This window comes from Harpia harpyja, chromosome 7 (assembly GCF_026419915.1).
Source record: "Harpia harpyja isolate bHarHar1 chromosome 7, bHarHar1 primary haplotype, whole genome shotgun sequence".
In the NCBI taxonomy this organism is placed as follows: Eukaryota; Metazoa; Chordata; class Aves; order Accipitriformes; family Accipitridae; genus Harpia; species Harpia harpyja.
In genome coordinates, this window is record NC_068946.1 from 3,685,005 (window position 1) to 3,710,717 (window position 25,713).

Sequence of the window (25,713 nt, forward strand, 5' to 3'; positions counted from 1 at the left end):
GATCCAGCCTGTCTCCTTTCACTTGCTGGCCAAATTCACCTCTCACACCGTAGCAGTCATTCTATTAGGTTGCTGAGGATTAGCAGTTGATAATTAGTTTGTGATATTTAATCTTTTTAAAGTTGCAGCTTCTGATAACAAGTGATCACATGGGACCCAGAGAAATCAAAGACTTAATGATTCCAGAGAAAAGCCCAGTAGCCACAGGCGAATAAAAGGATTTCGTGCTTCTTATTTTAAGATATGTCATGTGTTTGAAAGTATGTCTTCTGGAGTCACAGAGCAATGCAGTTCCATGGACAAGGACATCTGTGGTGTCCTTGCATTAGGCAGTACCAGAAATGAGAGACACAATGGTCATGCAGACCTCCAAAATACCTCACCCTCAGTTTTGTGCCTGGCTTCACAGTTTGTTTGTTTGCATAAAAGCATAGTGAACATATTTTGAGAAATTTAGCAACCTGCAGTTTGACCTACTGTGGCTTGGGGCAACAACTCTTTTCCTCACTTTGTCTAGGCTAGCCTGGGATGCTCAGCTGTGACGAAAACGCTTTGTGGCTGACATTTTTGTGGGACTTCAGTTTGTTAGTGTGCACACCTCTTGTGCTCTGCACCAAATTGCTCTTTAATGCTAAGTAATGCAGATGGAGCAAGCCTACAAAAAACTATGAGTGCTTCACATACCCAGCTTAGCAAGAGGCACTCCGTGTCTTCCATCTGTCATGCTTGGGACAGCGAGGCACCCAGGGGTTTAAGCGTAGCAGCATGTAACATTAACTCCCTAGTTTATTCCTTGCTGGGTATATCTCTGGATCTAGTTCATCCTACTAGCTATACCAGTGCAACTGGTTTTACAAAGACATTTCTTCACTCTGATTCGTGTTCCTATTTAGCAAGCTGGGTGAAGCATGTGCTTAGCACTAGGCATATATGTGAAATCCCATTTAATTTGGTGCGAGTGAGAGACAGGTTTAAAATCAAGTATCTGCTTGAGGACTTTGCATATGCATGCCCTTTAAAACCTAGCTGGCTCCAGGACTTTTCCTCTAGCCTTTGCCAGTGAAGGCCTTGATGCTGGTTGACAGCCGGCTGAATATGAGCCAGCAGTGTGCCCAGGTGGCCAAGAAGGCCAATCGCATCCTGGCCTATATCAGGAACAGTGTGGCCAGCAGGAACAGGGAGGTGGTTGTTCCCCTGTCCTCGGCACTGGTGAGGCCGCACCTCGAGTCCTGTGTTCAGTTTTGGGCCCCTCACTGCAGGAAGGACATTGAGCTGCTTGAGCGTGTCCAGAGAAGGGCAACGAAGTTGGTGAGGGGCCTGGAGCACGAGTCTTATGAGGAGCGGCTGAAGGATCTGGGGTTGTTCAGTCTAGAAAAGAGGAGGCTGAGGGGAGACCTTATCACTCTCTACAACTACCTGAAAGGGGGTTGTAGTGAGGTGGGTGCTGGTCTCTTCTGTCAGGTGGCTGGAGATAGGACAAGAGGAAATGGCCTCAAGTTGAGGCAAGGGAGATTTAGGTTAGATATTAGGAAAAATTTTTTTACTGAGAGGGTTGTCAAACATTGGAATGGGCTGCCCAGGGAAGTGGTTGATTCACCATCCCTGGAGGTATTCAAAAAGCGAGTGGACAGGGTACTCCAGGGCATGGTTTAGGGGGCATGGTTAATGGTTGGACTTGATGATCTTGAAGGTCTTTTCCAACCGAAATGATTCTATGATTCTATGTTAACCCACCATTGGTAGCTGTCTCACTGGCTAGCTATTGCCATCAGACCATAAAACAGTGCCCTGGCAGTAAGTACTCTCACTGAATTGCTCCATAAGCACGTGTGATTATTTGTTCTCCCTGCCTTTAGTCTTTCCACGTGGAGCATCAGTCTCGTAGGCCTTTACTGACCTGCAGTGAAGCCATGTGGTGAGACCTCCTCTCCTCCATGGTGCTGTGCGAAGTATCCTGTCACTTGCCTGTGCCTTGTGATTTTTATCACTGCCAGAGCCAGACTACTGCAAGAACTGTACTGTCTGGGGCAATAGCTTCGTGGATGCTCCAAGTGAGCCGTGCAGACAAGGCAAGCAGAGTCCCAGTTCTGTGAAGACCAGTATCTCATGAGATTTCAGCACCAGAAGCCAGTTCCTTATACAGACAGAAATCAAGAAGGAAAACAGTGTTTTCCAATGTAAAATTGGACTTTTCTCCTTAACCTGAGTAAGCAAGAGCAGTTCTGAACATGTCACTAGTGACTTGGCCAGATGAGCTTCTTTGGCATGCACTGTATGACTGAGTATAACAAGACCTAGATCTCAGCCCTTTGTACCTTTCAAGCCTGGCTATTGCCTGCAAGCCGGCAGCCTTGTCCGCATCAGCACGATGGAGCAATATAGCCTGCATCCCATTCTGAAGCCTGCTCCCTTGTATGGTTCACGCATGTGCTATCCATTCGGAACTGAGCTGTGACTCCATGTTTTGACTCTTGTGAAGGACTGAGCTCCCTCTTGCTGCACTGTGCACTGCTGTTTGGGGTTATTGTACCAGAAAGACAAGAAACTGGAAGTTCACACATTTAGCGTGAATGGTGGACATATTAAAAAATCCTAATTTAACGAGGAGATGGAAAATGGGTAAAAATTCTCACTGTCAAGATGATTAGTAATACATGCGTATCCCTACACTCAGACACAGTAAGATGAGGTACGCTAACATCATAGTTCATACCACCTGTTCACTGTAAAGGTCAGGGAGCTCTTTTCTCCTCATCTCCATTGACAATTGAACTGATGCGTTATGGGAATTTCTTTCGCTTGCAGACAGGTCACTGGTGGCATCACAGGACGGGTCTTTGCCACCCTGTGTAGTGATCCCTATGTTCACTCTGTACTGCAATGAGTCACCTAGGATTTGCAAGCAACACTGCCCTTTCCTGGATGGAAGTTGAAGTGTCATGGGGTGTTTCAAACCTTGTTTTGCACCTAGCAAACATTCTGCTTCCACTCAAGTAGCAGCGACCTCAGTTTGGGGATGGAAAAAGAGAGGATAATCTTTGGACTGATCTTGCTAGCACTTTGAAACACTGAGTGGCAGTAGGAAAGGGACAGCTCTGAAACTAAAGGTAGCTATATATTCTCTACTTACGTGAATGCTGCTGACTTGAAAGCCAGAGAGCAAAAGCATCGCATGTGCTAGTTTCCAGCATAATTACTCAAAATCTAGGTCAGTGTTTGCACTGTCTTGAACATTTATGCTTGGGAAGGCTATTGACTTGTCAGCACCAGGGGTATGTTAATAAATCTCTGGCAGTATTAACAGTAATCTTTGCACAGTATCTTTGATCTGAAGGTCTTTGAATGTGGTGCAGTTGTCATTAAGTGGAGTTCACAGTGCAGCTTTGTGAAAGCAGCTCCATTTTACAGATGGGGAAGCCAAGTCAGGGAGCGATTATGAGTTATTTCTGATGATATGACTGAGTCATTGCCAGAGGTAAGGATACAACCCAGGAGCATTGGCTTTCAGACTCCCGCTCCAAGTCTCTAGACAGCACTCTCCCCAGCCTAGTTAGACCCACCCTTGGAATATGTATTCCGAGGCATTAACTCCAGCTGCAGCAAGACTTCTCTACTGAGCTGTAAGCACAGCAGTGATATACATACCAAAGAACCAGATAAACATTTACTTTTCATTTGTGTGAGAGTGCTGCAGCCAGCAGGGACTGCAGGAACTTCCTCCCCCTCTGCACACAAACAGAAGGCAGGGAGCTTGCAATGAGGGATAAAAGGGGACAAATAACAAGGGGACAAGGGAACAAGTTGCATTTCCCAAGAATCTGGAGGAAGCAAATGAACCTACTCAGAAGCTTGGTAAGGATGGGTGAGAGCAGGTAGCAGCAGGCTCAGGGGCTGGTGGAGGGGCATTTTCCCTGATGTCACTTTCTCCTGATCCAGACTGCCATCAGTAAAACTAGGAATCCTCAAAAGGATAAAAAAAGATGGGATTTCATTCTCACCTAAATGCAGAGTTTTGCCATTGATCCACAGAAAGAGAAATGAAGCTTGCGTTTTGGGAACTTGCTGCTCTGAAATAGTATTTAAGCATTACTGAAGTAATTGGTTTTCCATCCAGCTGAGTTTTAATCTAGTTTGTCCTGATCTTGCTGTTGACAAAAGAACAGTAGACTCTAAGGTCCAAGGGAGTCAACATCAGCTGAACTGGTTCCTCTCTGGAAGGAAAGAGGGACCAGTGAGAGACAACTGAGGACAGTGCTGTTTATGTGTTGTGACTAATTTGTGCACATCAGACTCAAGACTATGAAGCCAACTCCTTTCAGCAAACTTAAACTGAGGCAACAATTGAATAGTAATACATTGGATCTGACTTTCATCAGTTGTATGCAGAGTTGTCAATAACCCAGGCTGCTCCTTTTTTTTTGTGCTCCCCCCACCATGTGGAGAGCCAGGTGTTCTGAAGAGGATGAATGGAGGTGTGGAAGAGCAAGGGCTAAAGATGGGCATGCACAGGATTGGTGGGACTGTGATGAGAAAGTCTTGTTTGATTAGAAATTGTTATGCAACGGAGCTTGAAAGAAGTGGTGGCTGCTGATTTTTAAATGGACAGTGTGATAGGGCTGAGCCTGGCCCACATGTGGGTAGCTGGGGTTAAGGGCTGGTTAGGAGAAGTAATAGAGAAGAAGCAAAGGAGAAGCAGATGGCAGCAGTTCTTGCTATCCTGACCATCAGCCAGGGAACCACTAAAGCCTCAGGTGCGACTTAATCCCAAATTAACACTCTTTAGCTCTAGGCATCCCACTGCTGTGTGTGTTATTGGGGGAGGGCAGTGTCTTTTGTCTGGTGTGCATGGCAGGGACGGATTAGTGCTGGATATAGTAAAAGCCACACTTAGCTGACAGAGCAACAGGGTTTAGTGGGCTGGGGATGGGAAGGTTTCCTGTAGATGGAGTCTGTTTCCCACATATTCTTCCTGGCTCCTGGTCGGTTTCACTCCCAACCATCCCTCTTCCCAATTCTAGGTTGACTCTTTGAACAGGAGTCCAGTTTAAGACTGGGACCAGGACTTAGGGGACTTGGTGCTTATTTGCTTTTTGAAGTTCAGCAAGATGAGTTGCCTTTTTTGTGTCTCAATTTTCCCACCTAAGCTATATGACATGTGTGAGGCATGGGAGCATATAAGGCTCCGTTCATGTTTTCAGAGAGCTTTTGATTTCAGGAATGGCTGGCATTATGGAGGGAGCATATGTTCTCATATGCTCTTCAATCTCTTCTCAGATCCCTCTGGGAGGTATTCCTGTAGGATTGTGCTTGTTGAGCCTCGCAGAACCAGCAGCAACAAAGTGATTCAAATCTCCAGTATTTTAACAAGTGATGTGTGTGTCTGAAATGGCACTTTACTTGGCATGGCTGCTCTTCTGCCTTGTGTATGAGAACTACAAACTTGCTGCGGCTGTAGCCTTGAGAAGGCATCTCACCTAGACTCTTCGCTTTCCAGTCCACGCTTCAGCTGAGGTGGGATGCTGAACTGGTATTTAATGACACTATCCAGTTTCGTTACTCCTTAGAACTTACATCTCCAACACTATCCTGTATACTCTGCTCATTATCCTCAGAAACCTTTGGCTATGCTTAACTATCTCGCAACCGGTCCCATGCTATTTCCAAGCAAATAGCAAATGCAAAAAGCCATGCAAATCAAGCTCTCATTTTGAACGGGAAGCCACAGCAATTGCAGGATCTGGTTGTCATGGATATAGTCACCATGGAGCTGTTGCCATGGTGCTGTCTGCTCACATTGACAGAGAGATGCAAAGTATACTTATTCTTTTGAAGAAAGGAGGAAGAACAGTAGATACTAGAGGGCACAGAAGGTTTCAGATAGGTATTTAGGGAGGTTAATAACTACTTTGTTTTAGAGTTTTGCTGACTCTGCTGTCTGTCTGTGTCAGGTTCCTTATTTTTCTCTTCTGTATCTTACAATAACAGCCATCAAAAGGAAGTGAGACTCATGTACTTGCTGTAGGGTCATCCACAGCAGTATTTCACCATGCAATGAAGGCAGCACTTTTCTCTTGCAAAAAAAATCCAAAGAGTTACTACTAGTAATCAGTGCTTTGCTTTTACCTCATCTCAGTTTAAACCTCCAGAAATACAGTATCTTGCAGAAGACGAGTATATGGAGGTAGAACTTAAAATCCCATCTTCCCCTGCAGGCTTCTTTTCCTTGAAGGAACACACTCACCTTATTTTAATTTCTAAAGTCTGTGCTCCTTTGGAAGGTAGTTTGGCAGCTGTTAGTGACCTTGTCAGGCTGCTGATGGTTCTGGAAGAAGGAGTTGAATGAGAAATTACTTGCGTCTGTGCCAAACATCCTTGTCTAGTTAGGGGCAGAGCTAATCTCACCAAGGCAAATGCTGGTTTCACTCCATTTCAAATAGAACACAGTCAGATTTAATAAATAATAATGACTCTGCTTTGCACACCTACAGCTCCTGACTCTCTGAACATTTTGCCACTACTATTTATTAAATCCTCCCAACAATCCTGCGAGAGAGGGAAGGATTCATTTTTCTCAGTGTTTTAATAGTAATAATGGGGCACAGAGACTGTGGTAAGTGGTCTCCCATGGATGCTGTGGCTGTCAGGAATAGGATCCAGGAGTTCCTGTTTCCTGTCCTGAGCTCTGGAAAGCCCATGTTTCGCTCTGTCCCGCAGCATTAAACTAAGGGAGGCCCTGAACATCACTGGAGTGACATGTAATGTAGGGCCCTTAGCAGCCTGATTTGGAACTATATTAAACAGAGATCTGAATGCTCCAGGTGGCTAAATAACATTGTCTTTGATCTGAATATGCCGGTGGCTCACTTCCAAACACATTAGGCTCATGAGGCTTTTCCTGGCCACAGAAGATGTTTCTGTGGAGGAGTTGTCACTGCAAGGCATGGATTAGCTATTTTCCTGGATTTGACAGTCATTCTTGTTGCTGCTAGCGAAGTGGGTTTTATGCACATGTGCATGCAGTTATTCCTGGTGCAGGGTGGGTTTCTAGGAATTATCCAGCCCACTCAACATGTTGATCAGGTATAGCACAAGGTGTAAAAGCACTACTTTGAATGTGGCGCTCCTGTTCCGTGTACGACTCATCCAAGGCAAGAGAGATTTGAAACTGAGCAAGCCTGCATGCATCCAAGCCAGCAGCTGGGAGCAGCTGGCCTGCAGGTGGGGCTTTGTTCAGAGTTCAAGGGCTACAGCTTCTCCTTCTCTCCAACTGGGGGAGAGTTTTATGCACAGCAATACAGACGGCTTGTAAGGGAGTGGTAACACGATGTAGCAGTTAGATCACATATGTAAGAGTCACAAATCAGCCTGAGTTAGAATTGGCAGCAATGGAGGTAGAGGGGAGGGATGCAGGCTCTCCGGAAACATTCCTGTTCCTGCTGAGCTAAAGGGATGCCTTCACGTTGACTGCAATGGGAGTTGGCTTGGACCCCACGTGTCCCACTGATATGACTTGGAGCAGGATCAGCTCATGCAGTGCAGAGCTGTGTGACCCCAAAGAGATGTGCCTATGTTTGGTGGGCACTTTTGAAAGCAAGAACCTCTAAGGTGCTTTTTACATGCTTGACTGTAAAAATGCAGCTTTTTTTGTAGTCGGTGAATGGGATCGCCTTTGTATATAAATGTGCCTTAGGGACAAATGAACCCTTTACTTGACCAATTTAACAACCTGTAATCTGGTGACCGCATGCAGAAAATAGCCCTGTGTTTTTCTGAACTTCAATACTGAAAAAAACCCTTAGTCTTTGTATCCTTGTGCCTCAGTTTCCCTGCCAGAAAAGTGAGGAGAACCAAATGCTTACCAAGGAAAAAGAAGGGCATGTGTAATTAAGTCAGCTTTGTGAGTTGCTTTGACAGCTGCAACTATAAGTAGTTGCTATTATAGCAGCTAATAATTTGGAATTACATTTTATGTTCTTTTGGTTCTCTTCTTCATATAGTTGCCAGAGGTAACCAAGCATTTTTAGGTCATTTTATTACTTTTTAATACCTAGTTTGGTGTTGGATTTCTGTCGTACTTGCCTTCATATAGAACACGTGTGTGTTTGTGTCAAAGGCACTCAGTGAACAAAAAATTTCAAGAAAACCATGACCACTATTCCACCATGAAGAAAAAGAAATGTGAAAAATGCAGACAGGCCTCTCTGAGAAATGTCTGTTGATCACTTCATGCCTAAGCTGGTTAGTAATACGATATTGTTTAATGCTAAGGTCTATTAATCGAATAAATGACTGTTCTTTGCTGTAGTCAGCTTGTCACCTGAGGATCCCCCGGAGCTTGCCAAACACGGATTAATCACTGAATACTCGTAGTGTCACTGTGAAGCAAATGTTTATCAGTTTAGCAATGGGGAAGTCAAGGCTAAGAGATGACTTATGTGGCAGCTAATAACAGCTTTGTTAGTCCTGCTCATTGCTCCAGTCATCATAAACCATCTCTTTTGTAAGACTATTAGTCAGCAGAGTCAGCAGCAGATGGTGACTAATGATAATCTAACTAAAAAAGGGGCCTTGTGGTTGACCTATCACAGCCAGTGCCCCTCGGTCAGGATGTCATTTCCCCTCTGGTTTTGCCCGTCCTCCTCTACCAGCTCTGGCCTTCTAACTGCACCCCAAGCACAGCTTATAAAATGCGGTTCTAGGCACCCACACAATTATACTCAGCCTCAGCTCGTAGTGATGCCAATGACTTGATTTCTGCATCAGTTTGCCAGTGGGACTTTCTTGCTTTGATCTCATTTTGGATGTGGGCGATTATTCTCTTGGTGTTTAGCTAGGACCATATAATGAAAGTTTGTAGAACCAAGTCACAAGAGGGGAAAGGCAGATGCGTTCTTGCCACAGACCCTGTTCTCTAATAGCAGTGTAGCTTATTATTCCTGTCCCCATGGGATATAAAAATGCTTCTGGGAAGATTTTTGTCACATACAAATCATGTGTCTGAATGGCTTCGTTAAAGGACAAAGAAAAATTCACAATGCAAACCCCTCTGGACTGTGGGGAATTGCTGATTTCTCTGAGCAAGGAAACTCAAGCCTCATCTCTGTAGTTGGAAGGGCTCTGCTTTGCACTGAACGACTAGCAGATGAGGTTGTGGATTGTTTTCTCTCCCCTCGTGACGGAAATAGCCCAAGGCCTGGAAAAGCATTAGCAGGAAGAGCACAGCATCAGGAAACACGAAGGGCACCCAGCCAGGACATGACTACACAGCTTTTAGCTGCCCAGCAATTGGGACATTGCTTTTTTGGGTGAAGGGATTCAATTCTTGTCAGAATCACTTGGTTTCCTAGCCACATGCCTCCAGATGGGTGAGCGTGTGAGCCCTAAGTGCTGAGCATCCCTGTGTACACACTACAGCTGCTGCCTTTGCCTGGGGTTTTCTGTTTGTGTCAGCAGTCACAAGTGCTGTGGACGTGGCAAGCACGTAGGTTCAGCAGGGATCATATGTGCCACTTGCCATGCCTGTTCATCTCACTTCTGTATTCCTTCAGAATGGAGCGGTGGAGCTCAGCAGTGCTGAGGTGGCATTACTCATCCCTATGGAGTTACTCCAGGTTCTCAGCTTGCTTGTGTAACTGAAAGGGTTTTGCCTTTTATCTATGCCACACTGGTGGAACAGTGGGAGGATTTAAATTTGGGAATGAAATTGGCAGAGAATTTAGCCCAGTGTTTGCGTTCTGCAGTAAGCAGTTGCACTGAAACCTGTGATTTCTCTAGGGAAGCATGATCAGTGGACTCTGGAACTTCATCAGTGAGCAGGATAAGGACATTCTGAACCCCAAAAGCCCAGGGATGGGCTTAGGCATGTTGTACCCTTGAAGGATGGGAAATCAGGTGTTAAAAAATCTGGTATAATCTCTTTCCCCAAGCTTTCTACCTCTTTGGAGCAAATGTGCTGGGCCTGTCCTGGCTGTATGAAGCAGGCCCTGTCAGGAAGGATCTCGGTTAACACTGCTTTAGCTCATTACCAGCTTGTTTGCTATGTACTGGAATAGCACAGATCGTAATGGAGTTCGCTGGTATTCATGCACATCATTCTGGGGAGGGACAGTGGTGGGTTTGTGAGCAGGGGAGTCAGCACCCGTTACTTCTAGATTTTGCTCACTGGTTTCTTCCTTGACATGGCAGGCCCTGCAGTGAGATCGTTTGGTCAGGGAGGAGGAGAAGGTGGGAAGAGGGGGGAACTTGAGCTGCTTCTGGTTTTGCACACTGCTGCTCTGCTCCAACCTTCTCCCAGCCCTTAGAGAACTTACATTGCTTTCTAAGAAGCAGAGGGCCAGAGCTGCAGAAAGAAAAATCCCTGGCCAACAAGACCAGGTGTATGGGAAAAGACATTGCAGGATAGGAGTTAGGCACTTGATTGAGGACTGAGGTCCTTTTATCTTCCACATACAGCTTATCCAAGATGAATGCATGGCTGCACTACCCCTAACCACGTCTCGGCCTCATAATTCATCTCCCCAAGGACTTCATTCAGATATAGAAGCACCATGTAACTGGAAAGGATGGATAAATGTTCACCCTTGCTTCCTGTAATGAAGCTGGAACTCCATTGTAGTCCTGGAACTGAGTAGGTCCCTGAGATCACTGTCCTTGAAATCAAACACTTGGAACCTTTTCTATCAAGTCCGTACACCAAATATAAAGCTCAGGTTTCATGCCATAGTCAGTTGTATTCATACCTGAGCGGATACCAGAACCAAAATGTCTTCCTCCTCCACACAGAGTCCAAATATATCAACTCCTTTTCTTAGGTTATGACAACAATGGGGAGTAAATTATAGATGCTCTCTCCACCTTCTGGCAGGAAATACGCCGCTAGACTGCCTTGCTACACTAGCCTCTAGCTGATGTCTGCAGATTAAACAATGGCTGCTGTTGCTTTCCTGAAAAGAAAAGCATCCCCAGAAATCCCAGCTCTCTTTTTTTTTAGCTGGTTATTATGTCCAGCTATCAGAACCATGAAGAAACCAAGTGGAAAAATTGAATCTGGCAGTAAGAGTGCAATGCATGAAGGCACACGACTTCCAAACCCAGAGAACAAAAATAGCAGCAAGAGAAAAAATTTGCCTGAAAGAAGCTCTTTAATTATTCCATTTCTTTCAAAAGCTTTGCCCCCAGCACAGCCAGGCTGCCATTTGTATAGGGCAGCCATATGTGTTGCAGTAAAGCTTGAGGACTGAATTATTAGAGAGAAAGAAGCTTCTTTTTTGGCTGTGTTTTCAAAGAGCTGGTAGCAGATCGATTGTGGCCAGAGCCCTGGGCACAAGGGAGCCTGTACTTTCATAATGAGTCACCAGGATTTAATTTTCAGTCTGGCTGATGTGAGGATGAAGGAGTTTAGATTTCTGCTTGGACTCTAGAGGCTGCTCCCAGAGGGCTGCTCAAGGAAGAGGTTGGAAGAAGTGTTGGAGGAAAGCAAGGAAAGGACTACCCAGCACTTACTTTTCCAGTCTGCTGGAGAAAGTTCCTGGGCTGTTGTTGCTATGGCACGGAGGACTGAAATCTTCATGATGGCACTTTGTGCTGCTGCTACAGAAAGGCAAAGTCATCTAGCTGTGCTGACACTTCAGTAACCAGCAGCCCGGTGAATCTGTGTTTCAGGACACTGACAGAACACCCAGTCTTCTGGAAGCCACCCATTCCCTTCTGTGATGTCTAAGTCTTTACGTCTTTCTCCAACACTTGCAAGTTGACACTCTTGAAGCTTATGAGGAACACTGAGAATATTGCAAAGCTTTGAAATACTCTTGTGGGTGTTGTTTGTGCTGAAGATGGCCATGCTGACACCTGAGTTTTCTCTAATTAGGGAGCAGATATTTGGTTATATGTTTCTCTGGAATTAAGTCAATAGCAGTTGTATGAAACCTCCCTGTTGGCTGAGATGTTGTTCAAAGGAACACTGCAGCAGGACTGAAAAGTAAAGAAATTCCTAAACACTAATAACCAATCAAATGTAATTTGCAAGCCAAAGAAAAGACGACTGTTAAATACACCCACTAAAATAACCTTTTCTGAACTGTCAAAGGGGCTTTACAGTAAGATCTTTAATTTTATTTTTGGGGTAAGTCCCTTGCTGCCCAGTGGCATGGGTACCAGTTGTACGCAGAACAATCAGGAAGAAGAGAGTAATACCAGGTCAGGTGAGCACTGCAACACAGTAAGGGAATAAAGAATGACATTTCTGTTGTTCTGAAGCAGAGACCCTCATTCTCTAATGGCATCGGTCTGTTGTCTGACCCTTCTGTTAGTTTGGTTTTGGTTGTATGGCTTGAGTGAGCAGACAGGAGAACGGGAAGTGCAATGGATCTTTCTCTAGTAGGTGCTTGGCTAGTAGGACCTAAGCCACCATCTATCAGTAGCATTGCAGCTTCACATTATAGGAGTCCCTGAGTCACGCCAGAGCTTGGAAAGACAGTGGCAGCAATGCCGTGGGCTGGACATGGATCTGTGTTAGTAATTTTCCGTAATGTCCTTATTGCGTTTCCTTCTTTTCCAAGTGCCTGTGGCAGGACAGAGAGGTATTTGTAGAAAGCAAAGGCTGGCATTACAGTGTCATCCCAAGACAGAGCTTGCTCTTAAAAAACAAAAGTGAAAAAAAAGAAATAGATGCACTATACTTGGTGTTTCTGCTGTTATCATAGGAAATTATACTTGCTTGTAAACCTGCAGTGACCAGTTCCCTCCCTTTGCAAAAGGGAAACTGAGAGCCCTGCAACTGCAGCAAAGTCAGGCCTTGAGACTGTGCACAAAAGTATTGCTTGCTGGGGAGTTGTTTCAATGAATTCCTACACAAATATGACCTACACACAAAGATTTGCTCCCACCATGGTGGGTGCAGATTTAGTCTCTAGCTATCTGCAGTTTTGAGGAATTGCTGATGAAAAAGGCCATTTTGAACATGCCTAGTTTTTTGCTGTCCTGCCTGCTCTGTCCCGGGTTTTTGCCAGCTTCCTTACAGATACAGGAGAAGGGCAGGGATCAAGTACAATCCTGAGCAGCCATGCTATATTACTGCAACTTCAGAGAGCCTAGGGCTTGCTCCATTCAGAAGCAGAGTGCTCAGCTTCCCTCCTGTTTTGCTTGCTTGGGGTGGCTGTAGGTGGAGGGTGTCTGTGCAATCTGTGTCTGAGGTTCTGGCCCCACCATCTTTTACATTGGGTGTCATGGCAGGGAAAAGGCTGTCTAGTTATCAAGGGCCTAGGAATAGAGAAGTGATGTGTGGGGCGAGGGAAGGTGTAACAAATATGCTTCATTTAAAGCGCTCGGCAGGTAGCAAACTTTTTGTAATTATGTATTTCTCCTTTCGTGGCAGGAAGTAGAGGAGCCAATCGTAGGCAGTAGTTGTGTTTTCTTGCATCTGGTATTTTTGAATGAAAGCAGATTCCAGGCTGTCTTCTACGATATATAATGGTGATTAATAACCTAGCCTGCTTCTTCTGGATTTGATGTCCCGCTTATGTTAAGATGTAGGAGGTATTGTTTGCTGAGATGACATCAAGAGCTCTTGGATGAAGGGAGTAGAGACACATCCTTTCCTCACATGGCATTGGCAGGGTTTTGGTGCCTCTTGCTGCTCACAGAGCTGAAGAACATCGCAGCTCATTTAGGAACAGCAGACCTACCCCTTTTTCTCCTTCAGACTCACTTGTTAAAAGAAACCAGATGAGGAAAGGGCAGCAGTGGAGTCACAAGTGGCCTGTAAATGGCCAGCATCCCCCTTCTGCCCTCCCTGGCTGGGAGCAGCATAGTCAAACCAAAGGCGAGAAGGAATTTTTAATGGAAAGGGACATGGATGGAGGAGATACTCCTCTGCTTGTAAGTAATATCATCTGGGAACAAGAGAGCAGTGGAAGGGGAAGGCAGGAGTCTCTGAAGGAAAGTTACAGCTGTTACATCACAGTTCTTGGATATGCAGCCAATTTAGCTTCAACAAGACAGTTATTAGACCCACAGTCTTTGAGGCCAATACTGTGTGAGGACAGACTCTCTCCTTTTTGCTCCACCCGGATTACATAGGACTGTAGCAAATGTTGGCTGTCTCATAGCTTACAGATGGGGACTGCACTCACCTGTGTAAGGTCTTATGCATATTTCCCATTGAAGAATGCTTAGAATAGATGGCACTGAGTGTGCTGTGCTACTTTGGTTATGTGTAATCTTTGTAAGGTACATACAAGTACCATGCTGTTGGCCTGAACCCTTCCTCAGCTTGGCAGAAATTTAGATTTAGACCCAGCTTTGTGACCTTTTGGGCTTTCTTCTTAAATTTATCCTTCTTTCTCTTAGAAGCATGTCCCTTACTGAAGACAGTCACTATCTTCACCATTCACTAATTCACTGAAGACACCAAGAGCCTCAGAGGCACAGAGTTACTACGTACTCTAATGGTTCCTTCAGCACTTTTGCTGTTCCCTTTGGTTTGTGGGTGTCCTATCCTTTTGCTGCGATAGCAGTATTAATTCATGTGGCTCTAAGTCATATCTCTCCCCTACTGTTCTTTCAGCTGGCACATGTTCAGTGCTGGATTTTTTTAAAGCCTGACTAATATTTCAGGAAACAACCTTTTAAATTACAAGCCCACAAACTTAAGAAGCTCCTTGCAGTGAAATTTGGATTGCATATCTTTGGTGCATAAGGGCCGTGTGAGGCTTACCACATTTCCAGGTGTGTGGTTAAAGAAACAACTGTCCAAGTATAAACATCATATAGCAGTGAACAGCTCTGCAAGGGAACACTCTCAGGTTTACAGTGCTTACTGTTGGACTCTGGCCTCAAAAAAGTCATTTCACACCACATGCCTCAGCCTGGGAATGCCTCTTGCAAATGGCTGATGTCATGTTAATATTTCACTTTGTGAAGGAGGTCTGGTGACCTTTGCAGCTGGATTCTAATAGCCTCCTACTGTCACATCTGTCCAGTGACGTGGAAAGAAAACAGATCCGATAATCACGGAGCAGATTTATCCGTATGCAAGCAAACCCCCACCTGTGTGGAAGAGACTTATGGTCTTCAACAACAAAAGGACCAAGATGTGTTTCTGCTTGAGTGATGGTTCCTAAGGTTCAAAGGACATAATTCGCCACGTGGCTGCATGTCAGGCACTGTTGTAGCCTAGAAAATGGGTTTTGGTGGTACCGAAGCAAGCAATTTGTGCCTAATGTGAATGGATGGCTAAGGTGCAACAGTGGTTATTTCTGTGTCACTTAGCATTACTACCAATTAACAACATTGCCTGAAGAATCAGAACAAGGCCACTAAATGAGTTCGCTGTGTATGACTACTACAGCGCACCTGAATTTATCCATGACGCTGACAGAAGATAGCATAATCTCCATCTCTTTTCCCAGCCCAGTGGAATTCATTCCTGATGAGGTGTGATCATTCTCCCAAGTAAGTACCGAGTTTACAGAGCAGCAGGAAACTCCAAAGTGGGAAGTGTGAATCCCTCCTCCTGTCCACCACCAGCACACATACCTTAGTCCCTCTGATCTTTACTCATCTAGGACTTCCTGGCTTCTTTCCCAATCATCATAAGCAATCAATTAATTATTTCTTTTTGCTGTTGTCATTGCAGGGCAACCATTGATGAAGTGGAAACAGATGTGGTGGAGATAGAGGCAAAGCTTGACAAGGTAAGATGGGGCAGCTTAGCGCATTGGTTTGAAGAGGGACTGATGAGTTCCTGCTTAGGAATATGGCCCCACCAGTCTCCTCTAAAAAGTGAGCCCATCTCAGGCTGTCAGGAAACTAATGTATAATACACTGGGCTTGTCAACAGGACCATGTCTCCCTCTACTGACAGGTACCTGTCAAGGCTCCTTTGTGACTGCAAAAGGAGTTAGGACAAGAGGTCCAGATGGGCTCCTAATGCTGAATGATGGCCTTCTTGTTCTGGTCCTGGATCTCAGGGGGCTGACACTGCTTCTCCTGCTGTGGCAAGTTATTTTGGTGCTCTCTGTTTCCCCTCTCCACCATCTTGCTTGTGATACTAAGCTGTGTGGGGTAGGAGCTATTAAACATCCACACAGCATGGGCACCACGTGTCAGCTCAGGGATGTAAGGAGACACAGGTAAACAAGGGGCCGGATTCAGACTGATGGTGGTGGTTGCTGTCTGATGTTCAGCCAGGCTATGCACCGCAGCTGTAATCTGACACTGGAACTATTCTCTCAGGGACCAGTTTGGCCATTTTGCATTTATGCTGGTGATTCTTTACATCCAGTTGGTACTTTGGATCTAAGTCAGAGGCTTTGTGATGGAAGGTGGCTTTTCCACTCCTACTCCTCCTTGTCTGAGACATCAGCCAAGTTGTTTCTAAACGAGAACAGAGAGAAATGAAGAAGAGGAGCCAGAAGAGCTGTCGGCTTTTTATCTGTGAGATTTCCCAAAGCTAGCAAGGGATAAAACTCCTGCATCTGATGGAGAAATGGGCTTTGTTGAAGTCACAAGCCCTAGGCAAAGCTGTGTCCTATAAAACCCGTTTACTAATCAAGCTGCTTGAAACGGTTATCTGCACAAGCTAACTAGTCTCACTGGTGGAAGCTGCAAAGGGTTTTAGGTTATCTGTTTTCCTCTAAGCTGAGGTTTTAAAGACAAAGCATGGGGTGAAACTTGCTCTGATTCTAGCACTACTGCTGTCAGTGCCCCCTGTAGTTAGATGACTTCGTGTGCGAAGAACAATCCTAGAGCAAGGAGGGTGGGCTGGAAGTACAAGAGCTGTTCAGGGCTCTCAGCTTTTTGTTGTTCAGTGCTTTGTTGCAAATTGATTTCGGCTCCTTTGGGTGAGGACTGCATTAAAACAATAGTCTCATGCAATTTTGGTCTTCCCCTGACAGCATTTATGGGGTGCTATTCTGGTAATGCAAAGTTGGGTGGACATTTCATTCTGTTTGCATGCATCATTTCCCCTGTCTGCTGCAGAAATGACTGGTCGTGCAAAGTGCTGGCTCAGTCACTGTCAGCACCAGGCTTATCAGGCCTGGGTCCAGGGCAAATGAGGCTGGAGCTTGCATCTGAAGAGCCACTGAAGTTCAAATTAGTTTCTCTGAGGGTAACTTTGGACAAGATTCAATCACCCCCATTGCTAATAAATCATCCTTGGATGGCCCAGCTCCTCTCCTGTGTACTGGCTGGGTGGATAACCAGGGCAGCCTTTCTAGGGCTTGGTGGTACCCAAATAGCTGGCATGACTACTTCTTGAAGAGCAGCAAGCTGGCAAGGACTGACTCTGTTTCTCTGCCTTTTACTGTGCCCCTGAGCACTTAGTTTATAAATGATTAGTCTTTTAACACCTGTTTAAAATGGAGGTAAAGGGCAGTGTAAATGATTCATCCAAGGGGACACCAGAGATTTGGGCTTGATTGCTGTTTCAAAGAGATGTCCTTCATTCTGTCCTGTGGTCCATCTGCAAAGCCATCATTGCTCCCCTTGGGAGTGTGCTTGTGCTGAATGGCCTTCAGCTACTAGTAACACAGCCTCAGCCGCAGTGTTTGCACAGAGGTATGCTAGAAACCGCCACGTTGCAGAATAGGCTGGATTTCCTTTCCAGAGGATCTGTCCAAACCCCTAGTGTACGTCTGGGCTCCAGATGTGACAGGAACTGCATCTGTTTGCTTTTCTTCTCTGGGCTTGGATGGGCTAGTATAAGTCTGCTAGCATCCAATGCTGTTCTGACAAATTGCATGGACAGGAGAGGATGTGAGTGTGAAAGAGTGAAGACTGTATATACTATATATACACAGATATAACACGTGTGACTATATATATACTTATACGTTCAGATATACTCAGCTATATTTTTACAGAACTGCAGAAAGAGGCAAGCAAGCTTGTTCTGCAATGCATGCATATAGATTAGACCCCAAGCCTTGTGGCTGCATATATAGAACAAGCACCAAGCCCCAAAACAGCACACCATGCTTCAGTGGGGCTTTGTCGTCCAGCCAAACTTGAGAGCTATTTGTTCCCAGCCTGTAGGTGAGGCTGGTTGACAGGGAAAGATTTCTAAAGTCATTTTTCATTAGTAAGATTAATATCTCTAAAAAGCTCCTGGATTTTGAGAATGGAAAACTTCAGTTCCAACTATTGTTCATAATCAGCAGATGAAGTTTTTCACTTAGTTAAAAAGCCTAGAACAGTGATGATTTAAAAACAAACAAACAAACAAACAAAAAATTAAAAAATTTTGCTCAGTGGCCAGCCGTCACTATTGCAAATCTCTTGGGCCTTTGGTTTATGGATTTATCTTAAGTTGTTTAACGTAACCTTTTACAAGGAGCTTTGGCTGAAAGGAGATAGGCTAACGGCCAGGAATTCTAGCTAAGCTAATGCTCCAGTCTTTACAGCCAGTTCCAGGCATGCTAAGGCAGTTTGCTGTGGCTAGGAAGTCTGGGAATGTTCCCTGCAGCTGTTATATTATCAAAAGTTAATAAAGGCTGTCTGGAGATGTATGCCTGCATTGCAGCAAACTAATTCCAAAGTGAGGAAGCCACCCCATTTTGCTGCAAGTTCCAGGTAACTTCGCTGGTAGCTTCACTATAACAAGGCTGGTGATGAGAATTGGAGTGTGTGTAGCTTGCTTAAAAGTTGTTAATGTTTCTCCGAACAAAGCTCCTTCCAGGTCCATCAGAAAGACTGTACTAAGTCACAGGCAGTCCAGAGATATATGCTGTAATCCCCCACGATGAACCAGCAAAATCTCCTTGGGCTGCAGAATTGTGGAAATCGATTCATAGTTATCTACAATCTTGATGGTGTGAGGGAACATAGATTTTCACTGGCTGCACACAGCAGACGTGGCTTAAGCAGTCTTGGTCAGTTGGTTTCAGGAAAGCATGATACAAAAACATAAGGCTGCTGAATGCTGGCTCCCCTTCATTCCAAGGTAAGAGCAAGACAAGTCTCCACAAGTATGCAGAACAGCCAGCTGGGCTCAGAGACTCGACAATCCCAAAGAGCAGCATACTCCCAGCAGGGAGATTCTAGACAGCGTATCACTTCCACCCGGCACCAAGGAGTCTTACCTCTCCCCAGTCAATCTGTGTGATCAGGTTCCTTTTACTGTGGTCCTGATGCCTCAGGATAGAATGAAGAGTAGAAACCCACTGGAAAAAATGGGCTGCCCTGATTCATTTGTGCTCAGGGGATAGCCTAGAACTGTTATTCTTAAGTGACAAGTGAAATGTTGACAGCATGACATACCCTGAGAAGTGTGATTTGCATCCCTGTTTCTCTCACGTGCAGTAAGGCTTGCTAGTGTAGCCGCACCAAGAACGTGAACGGCATCCTGTTCTAAAGGTCTTGGGCTGTGGTGTTGGTGCAGATTAAAACCAGCCTGGTTGCAGTTCAGTTGGATGTGATCAGCTGCCTATCCACTCACACCTCTCTCCTTGTGCAGCTGGTAAAGCTATGCAGTGGGATGATTGAAGCAGGCAAAGCCTACCTCACCACGAACAAGCACTTTGTCAGTGGAGTCCGGGACTTGTCGCAGCAGTGCAAGAAGGATGAAATGATTTCGGTAAGTCATCCTGTGGGATGGAGGATGGGACACAGTGAGGACTGGGGAGCGTTAAGCTTCCTGGTGCTGTGAATGGAGCATATGTCCAAAACCCTTACACTGTTTAAGTAGCAATTTAGTGTGAGGTTTTATTTTTGGAGGAATGTAGAGACCATCTGATAATGCAATGCTGAAAGGTCAGAGTGAGATTCATTGTCTGCAGGGAGAACTGGACTTTTAAGGAGCCGCAGTTCTGACAAGGTTGTTGGAATCTAGGTCAGTAAGCATCAGTTATTTAGGAAATGCGGGTAACCAGCCTACACAAGTGACAACTGACACGATTTCTGCACTAAAGTGGAAAGGACAGGGAGTCTATGGCTTCAATGTCAGACATTTTCAAAACGCCTTCTTGCCAAACGGCAGAGTGGCTCTTCAGTGGCTTAATGAGAGCCTCTCTCAGCCGTTGAACCCCTGGGAATGAAGGGCAGCTGCTTCTATTCACTGCCAGTTTTCTTTACCTTTTTTTGCAGGAGTGCCTCGACAAATTTGGAGACAGTCTGCAGGAAATGATTAACTACCACATGGTAAGATGCTGTTTCCTCTTGTCTTTTTGTGTGCTGATGGCAACCTCTTTCTCAAGGCACTGATTAATGGTCTCCTGTGTTTGGCTTACTTGACACTGCACAAAGGTGGGGTCCATGAAGGAAGTGTCTTTCAGGTTCCAGTCCCTGCACACTGCATAGCCAAGAGAGCAGCAAAGGGCTGGGAGTTACTGTTGCCTCTTGCAACAATATTGAATTGGATGAGCTGTGAGTCTGTGTACTCAAGATGATCAGTCCTCATGCATCATGTATGTTAGGAAATGGGATTTCCACAGGCTTGCAGAGGAGGTACCACTTAGTGAAAGGCTATGTACTGTTGCACGGGTGCCTTTTGGCTCATTTCAGATCAGAGATGTACAACAAATATGTAGAAGGGTGATGTTAGAGACCCCTTCGTCAAAGGAAGAGGAGGGTTCGCAAAGGTCTCGCACTCCAGATGCCTTGTGCTTCTTTTTGGATAGCACAGGATTTTGTAGTGAGGACAGACAGGGTCCTAGGGAGCTCTGACAGCTCAGGACTCTGGCTGTTAATAGCTTGTATGTATAACCTTGTTGCTGGAGATTTGGAATACATTCTGAAGCTTGGCGTTCAAATTTGTGACATTAGGACACCAGCAAGGCTGTGAATGGGTCAGACCAAAAGGACTGCATTGTTCAGCTGCTGCTGGGAGCAGACTCAGTGAGTTGTGTGCAGCTCTGTGTTTAAGGATAACACAGGACATACTAATGCTACACTGAGATGAAAGGAGGGAAATGCTCGGACAATGGCTATTCTCCTGAGCTGACTGTATCTCACTAGCAGAGCCCAAGGAGTTAGAATCTGCCCTTTCTCCATCCCAAACATCCAGCATCTGTAAACCTCATAGAAGAGGAAGGTGCTTCATGCTTGGTGGCTTCATGCCAGACCCACAATTTTAAGTCTGTAACTCAGTAGGAGCTTAAAGCACAAGTGCTTTGAAGTGAAGGAAACTTGAGGATGTCAGCACTGGACTGACCCACTTTTATACCACGATGCCCCTGTCAAAGTACATTAGGCACGATGCTTGCTTTTGGGATGCAAGTTAACCACATGCAGCTGGAGAAGAAGCTGCATCAAGTCCATTTAATTATTTCATGAATCAGATGGGAAGACTGTTTCCTAGTAAAAAATGACAGGGAAAGAGGTACTGCACATGCAGTTCTCCTAGGTCTGTTAGTCAAACAGCTGTACAGCAATGTTGTTGGTGGGGAGAGAGTGAATAAACCAGTGTGAGCATCAGAGAAAAGGTATATTTGTGTCAAAGCAGAGAAGGTCGACCCTGATTTTCTGATGCTGCTCAAATTCCATCTGAAAACATAAGGCCTTTCTGCCAAGGAGCATATGTACCCCTGAGAAGCTACCCTTTCATTCCAGGGATCACGTCACAGCTGCACTGATAGAGGCTGGGCTGAGGAGTGTGTGCAGCCCAGCCGTGAGGAAGCAGTCCCAGCCAGAAACCTCTGGATGCAAAATGCTGTCTGCAAGCTCTGCTACGCCAGCTGTGCAGCTTCCCCTGGATCCCTGGTCTCTGCCAAAAGTGGCACTTCTGGGATTGCTCTTGCCTTAGCCAACTAATAAGCAGAAGGACCCTTCCCAGAGCTGTCAAATCCCCAGCTGATGTGGTGTAACCCTTCCCATGCACCCCACCCTGTTCAGCAGGGCTGAGCTCCCTGCTACGTGTAGCTCAGGGGTTGTAAAAGGCTGTATTTCCCTACCACCAGCTGCATGCACAAGGGGAAACGTGCTTAAATCCCCCCCCCCCCCCATCCTTTGGAGAGCACCCTCCTCCCTTGGTGCACAGCAGTGTGAATCCTTCTCCAGGAAATGGCTTTGGAATGACTGCTGCATCTTGAGCCCTCTCCGACCGGCTGTTCAATTAGCTAAGTTATTTTTAGTGCCTTCTGCCGTCTCCTTTGTGTGTGCCTGTACGTGTGTGTGTATGTGTATCTTGGCTCATCCATGTCTGAGGATCTCAGCTATGAAACAGTTGTCAGTGCTTACTCTAGGAACGTGGCCAGGACAGTATGTACAACTGGAACAAGTTAAAAAGAAGGGAAAATATCCCCAAAAAATCAGTTGGAAAAGCTTGTTCTATAATTTTACTGCTAGATCATGGGGCGCGGACATGTCCTGATTCTAGTTCAGCAAAATCCAAGCATAAAACCTGCTTGGAAGTAAAGATGAACACACTGAGCTCCAGAGCATTCCCACCTTCCTTTTAATGCACAAGGAGGAAAAAACATCAAAGCAGCCTTAGAGGACAGATGACAAAAGAGAGAGTTGAGTTCACAAGAGCTGGAGTCAGTGTCCTTTGCCTTTTTTTGTGCTCTTAGCCACAGGCATTTGGGCATAGTGTCTGTGGAGGATTTCAACCACAGTCAACAGGCAGCTTAGCAAACAGTGCAGGGAGCAATTCTGCGTTGTCCCTTCCCCATTCAGATCTCTTGCTGCTTGTTTTGGCTTGGTGAGAGAAAGCAAAGCAACCAAATTGGAAAGCTGTTTGACCTTTGCAGAACCAAGTGCAGCAGTGCAGAAAGCACTCACACCTTACGGGTTAGTTCCCAGTTAGGAGGCTGGCTTCCCTCAGGAGTTGCTTTAGTCTAAGCAGTTTCATGACCTCTTCCAGCCAGCACAGACCAGCCGTACCACAGAGAGAGGCAGTCCTGCCACCCCTCTTGCCTTCTTTCCATTTTTAACTTTTTCCAGCACCCTTGTCATCCCTCCCTAGTGCTGGCTCAGGGGGTCACACAGCTGCAGAGGGCACTGGCCTGCATCCAAACTAGCCGGGTTTTTAGCTAGTTAAAGCCATTTCACAATGCAACCACACAAACAAAGCAAACTCTTGAGTGCAGCGGTAGTTTATGCTGGCTGAAAAGGTTCATGAAGCTATGGTCCAAGGCTTCCCTGAACTGTACTCTAGAGGTGACTGCATCTCCCCATTAAGTATTTAAAAAGTTTGGGCTCCTGGCTTTGGCTGGTCATGTTGACTGCCTCAGGTGGCTTGCTGGGGCAGCTGTTTTACTGGGGATGACTTCGTAGGGGAGACAGGAAAGGTTAGATGGCTCAGACAAACGGATAGAGGTGATGATGACTGAGTAAGAGGTCAGTGGAGAATGGCACTGCCCTGGTAGCCCCATAGAAAGGACGTGTTTCTGTAACATGCCAACTGCTTAGCTGGGAGGCTGATTTTGCTTGCCTCTCTAGGGAAAGTGGCCTTCCAACGTCTTGGGCAATTGGCTTCCTAGGCTCTTTTGTTCAGAAATGTATGCTTAGTGGCTTGAAAACAAGCTTCCTACTGATGTTACAATGCTGACCTCTTGAGGCATCACTGCAGCTGCAGATGTCGGTAGCAGCACCAGCAGAAAAGGCAAAGGTCCTGCTGGCTGCCACGTCACCTTGGAGTCAGATTCAAGGCAGGATGCTGTGCATGTGTTTGTCTTGGTGGCTGTACTGTGTCTGGATGAATATTCCATTTTGCTTTAGGGGGCTGTCATTTCCCTCTCCTAACAATCACAGCAGTATGTAGGTCCACTGAATTCCTGTACTCATCTTTCCTAACAGCAGTTCAGTGGTCTGATTCTCAGTTGTACTAATGCTACATTAGATATCTAAGGGATAAGGATCCCCAGCCTCAGGCATCCTAGACACAAAATTGCAGTTCATGCAGGAGGAAAACACCTGATGAGAAATGACGGTGACTCCTCTCCATATTCCAAAAGCAAAATGCTGCACCTTTCCCTGTATTGACTCTAGGAGTCCTACAGTTGTCAGTTGTGCTACAAATTTAAAAGCATCAGCTCTTACCTCCAGTACTTGTAAAAGTACAGTGTTTAGGGTAATTGGCTCTTTACCAAACACAGGCAGGGCAGAGAGGTACAGGGTCTCGGAAGTATTTAGTTCTCTGAGTACCACTGGGCTCAGTGAAACTGAGGCACTTGGACACCTTTGCAGTGCACTTGCACTTGCACTTGCACTTCCTACCCCCAACTGAAAATTAAATCTTACTCCTGAAAAATTCCTTGTATCTGAGATCCTGAGGGAGTGAGGGCTCTTCCCCTCACTGTGTAAACACTTAAATATCCCAGAGTACTTCCCTCTAATAAATGTTATGGTCTGTCTCATTATTTGTACTGTTCTGTTCTATCACTCCCCTACCTGCCAGGAGCCTTTGCCTCAATACAGAATGAGCTGATAATTCTGCAGAAACTCCCCTGCCCGTTCTCTGGCAAGTGCAGTCTTTGCAGCATGGGGCACAGCTCAACTGTCTGAAGGATGCTGTATCACATTGCCTCATCAGGCGAGCTTCCATGCACTGGTTAGAGGTGCATGATCCATGACATGGAACAAGTTTCCAGCTACCTCTGTGAGACCTCTGAGTAGCGGGTAACAGACAGGGGTCCCAGAGCCTTGTATCAACCTTCCTGCACAGCTCGCCAGAGTGAACCATCTCCTTTCACGGGAGCCTGAGTGGCATGAACTGGAATTTTGCTCGAGGGCCTGAAGTCTCCCCTGCGACCCCTCCTCCTCACTGCATACCACACTGGAATGAATAAATTTTGACTGTGGCTTGCCAAGCTCTTCTGTACTGGAAACGCTCCTTGCTTGTCTGCAGTTAGATGCTGTGCTGTCAGCTCCAAAACCTGTGTGTGTGTTTGCCTCTTTCCTTCCTCCTTATCACCCTCCCTAAAACACAGAAGGGAGATTGAAAGGCATAGCAATCTGCCAGACCATTATATATGAGAAAACAACCTTCCCCTCTTTTTACAGAATCTGATGAATGTAAGTACATGAGTGTAACAAGGTTTCCCCACAGGTAAAGGAGCATAAAGTTGCCATCAGTTCTAGAGTGGTAGCTGATAATTAGGGGCTATTGGATTTACACTATGATGCTAGGCAATGGTGTTTGGAATTACAGCAGTGCAGAAGCTCACATTTTTTTTTCACCCCATTGCCAAAGACTGTTTAACCCTAGACTTGAAGTGGATTTTGTTACCCCAGAATTCTGATTAGGTCAGAGTTGCCTGCCCTGTGGTTAGTTGCAGTTCTTTCTAGTGCAGTCACGTACCTAATCAGCACTTGTGAAGGCAGGGTAGTCCTCTCTGTAGACTTTTATAGCAGACACAACTGGCTGTGCTCCATGCTAGCGTCTTGGTGCTGACTAGCTGTCCAGATTAAGAAATGTACAATTTACAGATAGTTCAAAGCTGTCAGCATGCACTTCCAGGGAACTAAGGAAGGCGAGGCTCTGGGTTATACAAGAGCGAGAGGCAGTGAATGTGGGGATGCAATAATCCCTGGCTCTGTCAAAGAATGGCAGGCAGTTTTCCCACCAGCTTATTGCCCTACACGTGCATTGGAAGGAAGCACCAGGATCTGCAGCACAACCTTGTCACATTTACACATCAAGGCTCTTACCCATGCAGTTCCCTCTCTCTATGTGATCAGAAAGATAAGAAAAGTGAAAGTGCTGTTGTGATAGGATTACTCTGGCTAAGCCCCTTAAGTGCATCTTCAGCAGCACCAGGTATTTTCCAGTCA

General features: G+C 45.7%; 1 protein-coding gene across 1 annotated transcript in view; it reads left to right on the plus strand.

Moving 5' to 3' along the window:
• The window catches only part of ACAP3 (ArfGAP with coiled-coil, ankyrin repeat and PH domains 3), a 101,908-nt gene that overhangs the window by 26,625 nt on the left and 49,570 nt on the right, over nucleotides 1-25,713 (plus strand). The window contains exons 2-4 of the mRNA XM_052791602.1: nucleotides 15,635-15,692; nucleotides 19,457-19,576; nucleotides 20,086-20,139. Coding sequence (XP_052647562.1) covers nucleotides 15,635-15,692; nucleotides 19,457-19,576; nucleotides 20,086-20,139 — 232 coding nt within the window. The remainder of the gene's footprint in view (nucleotides 1-15,634; nucleotides 15,693-19,456; nucleotides 19,577-20,085; nucleotides 20,140-25,713) is intronic.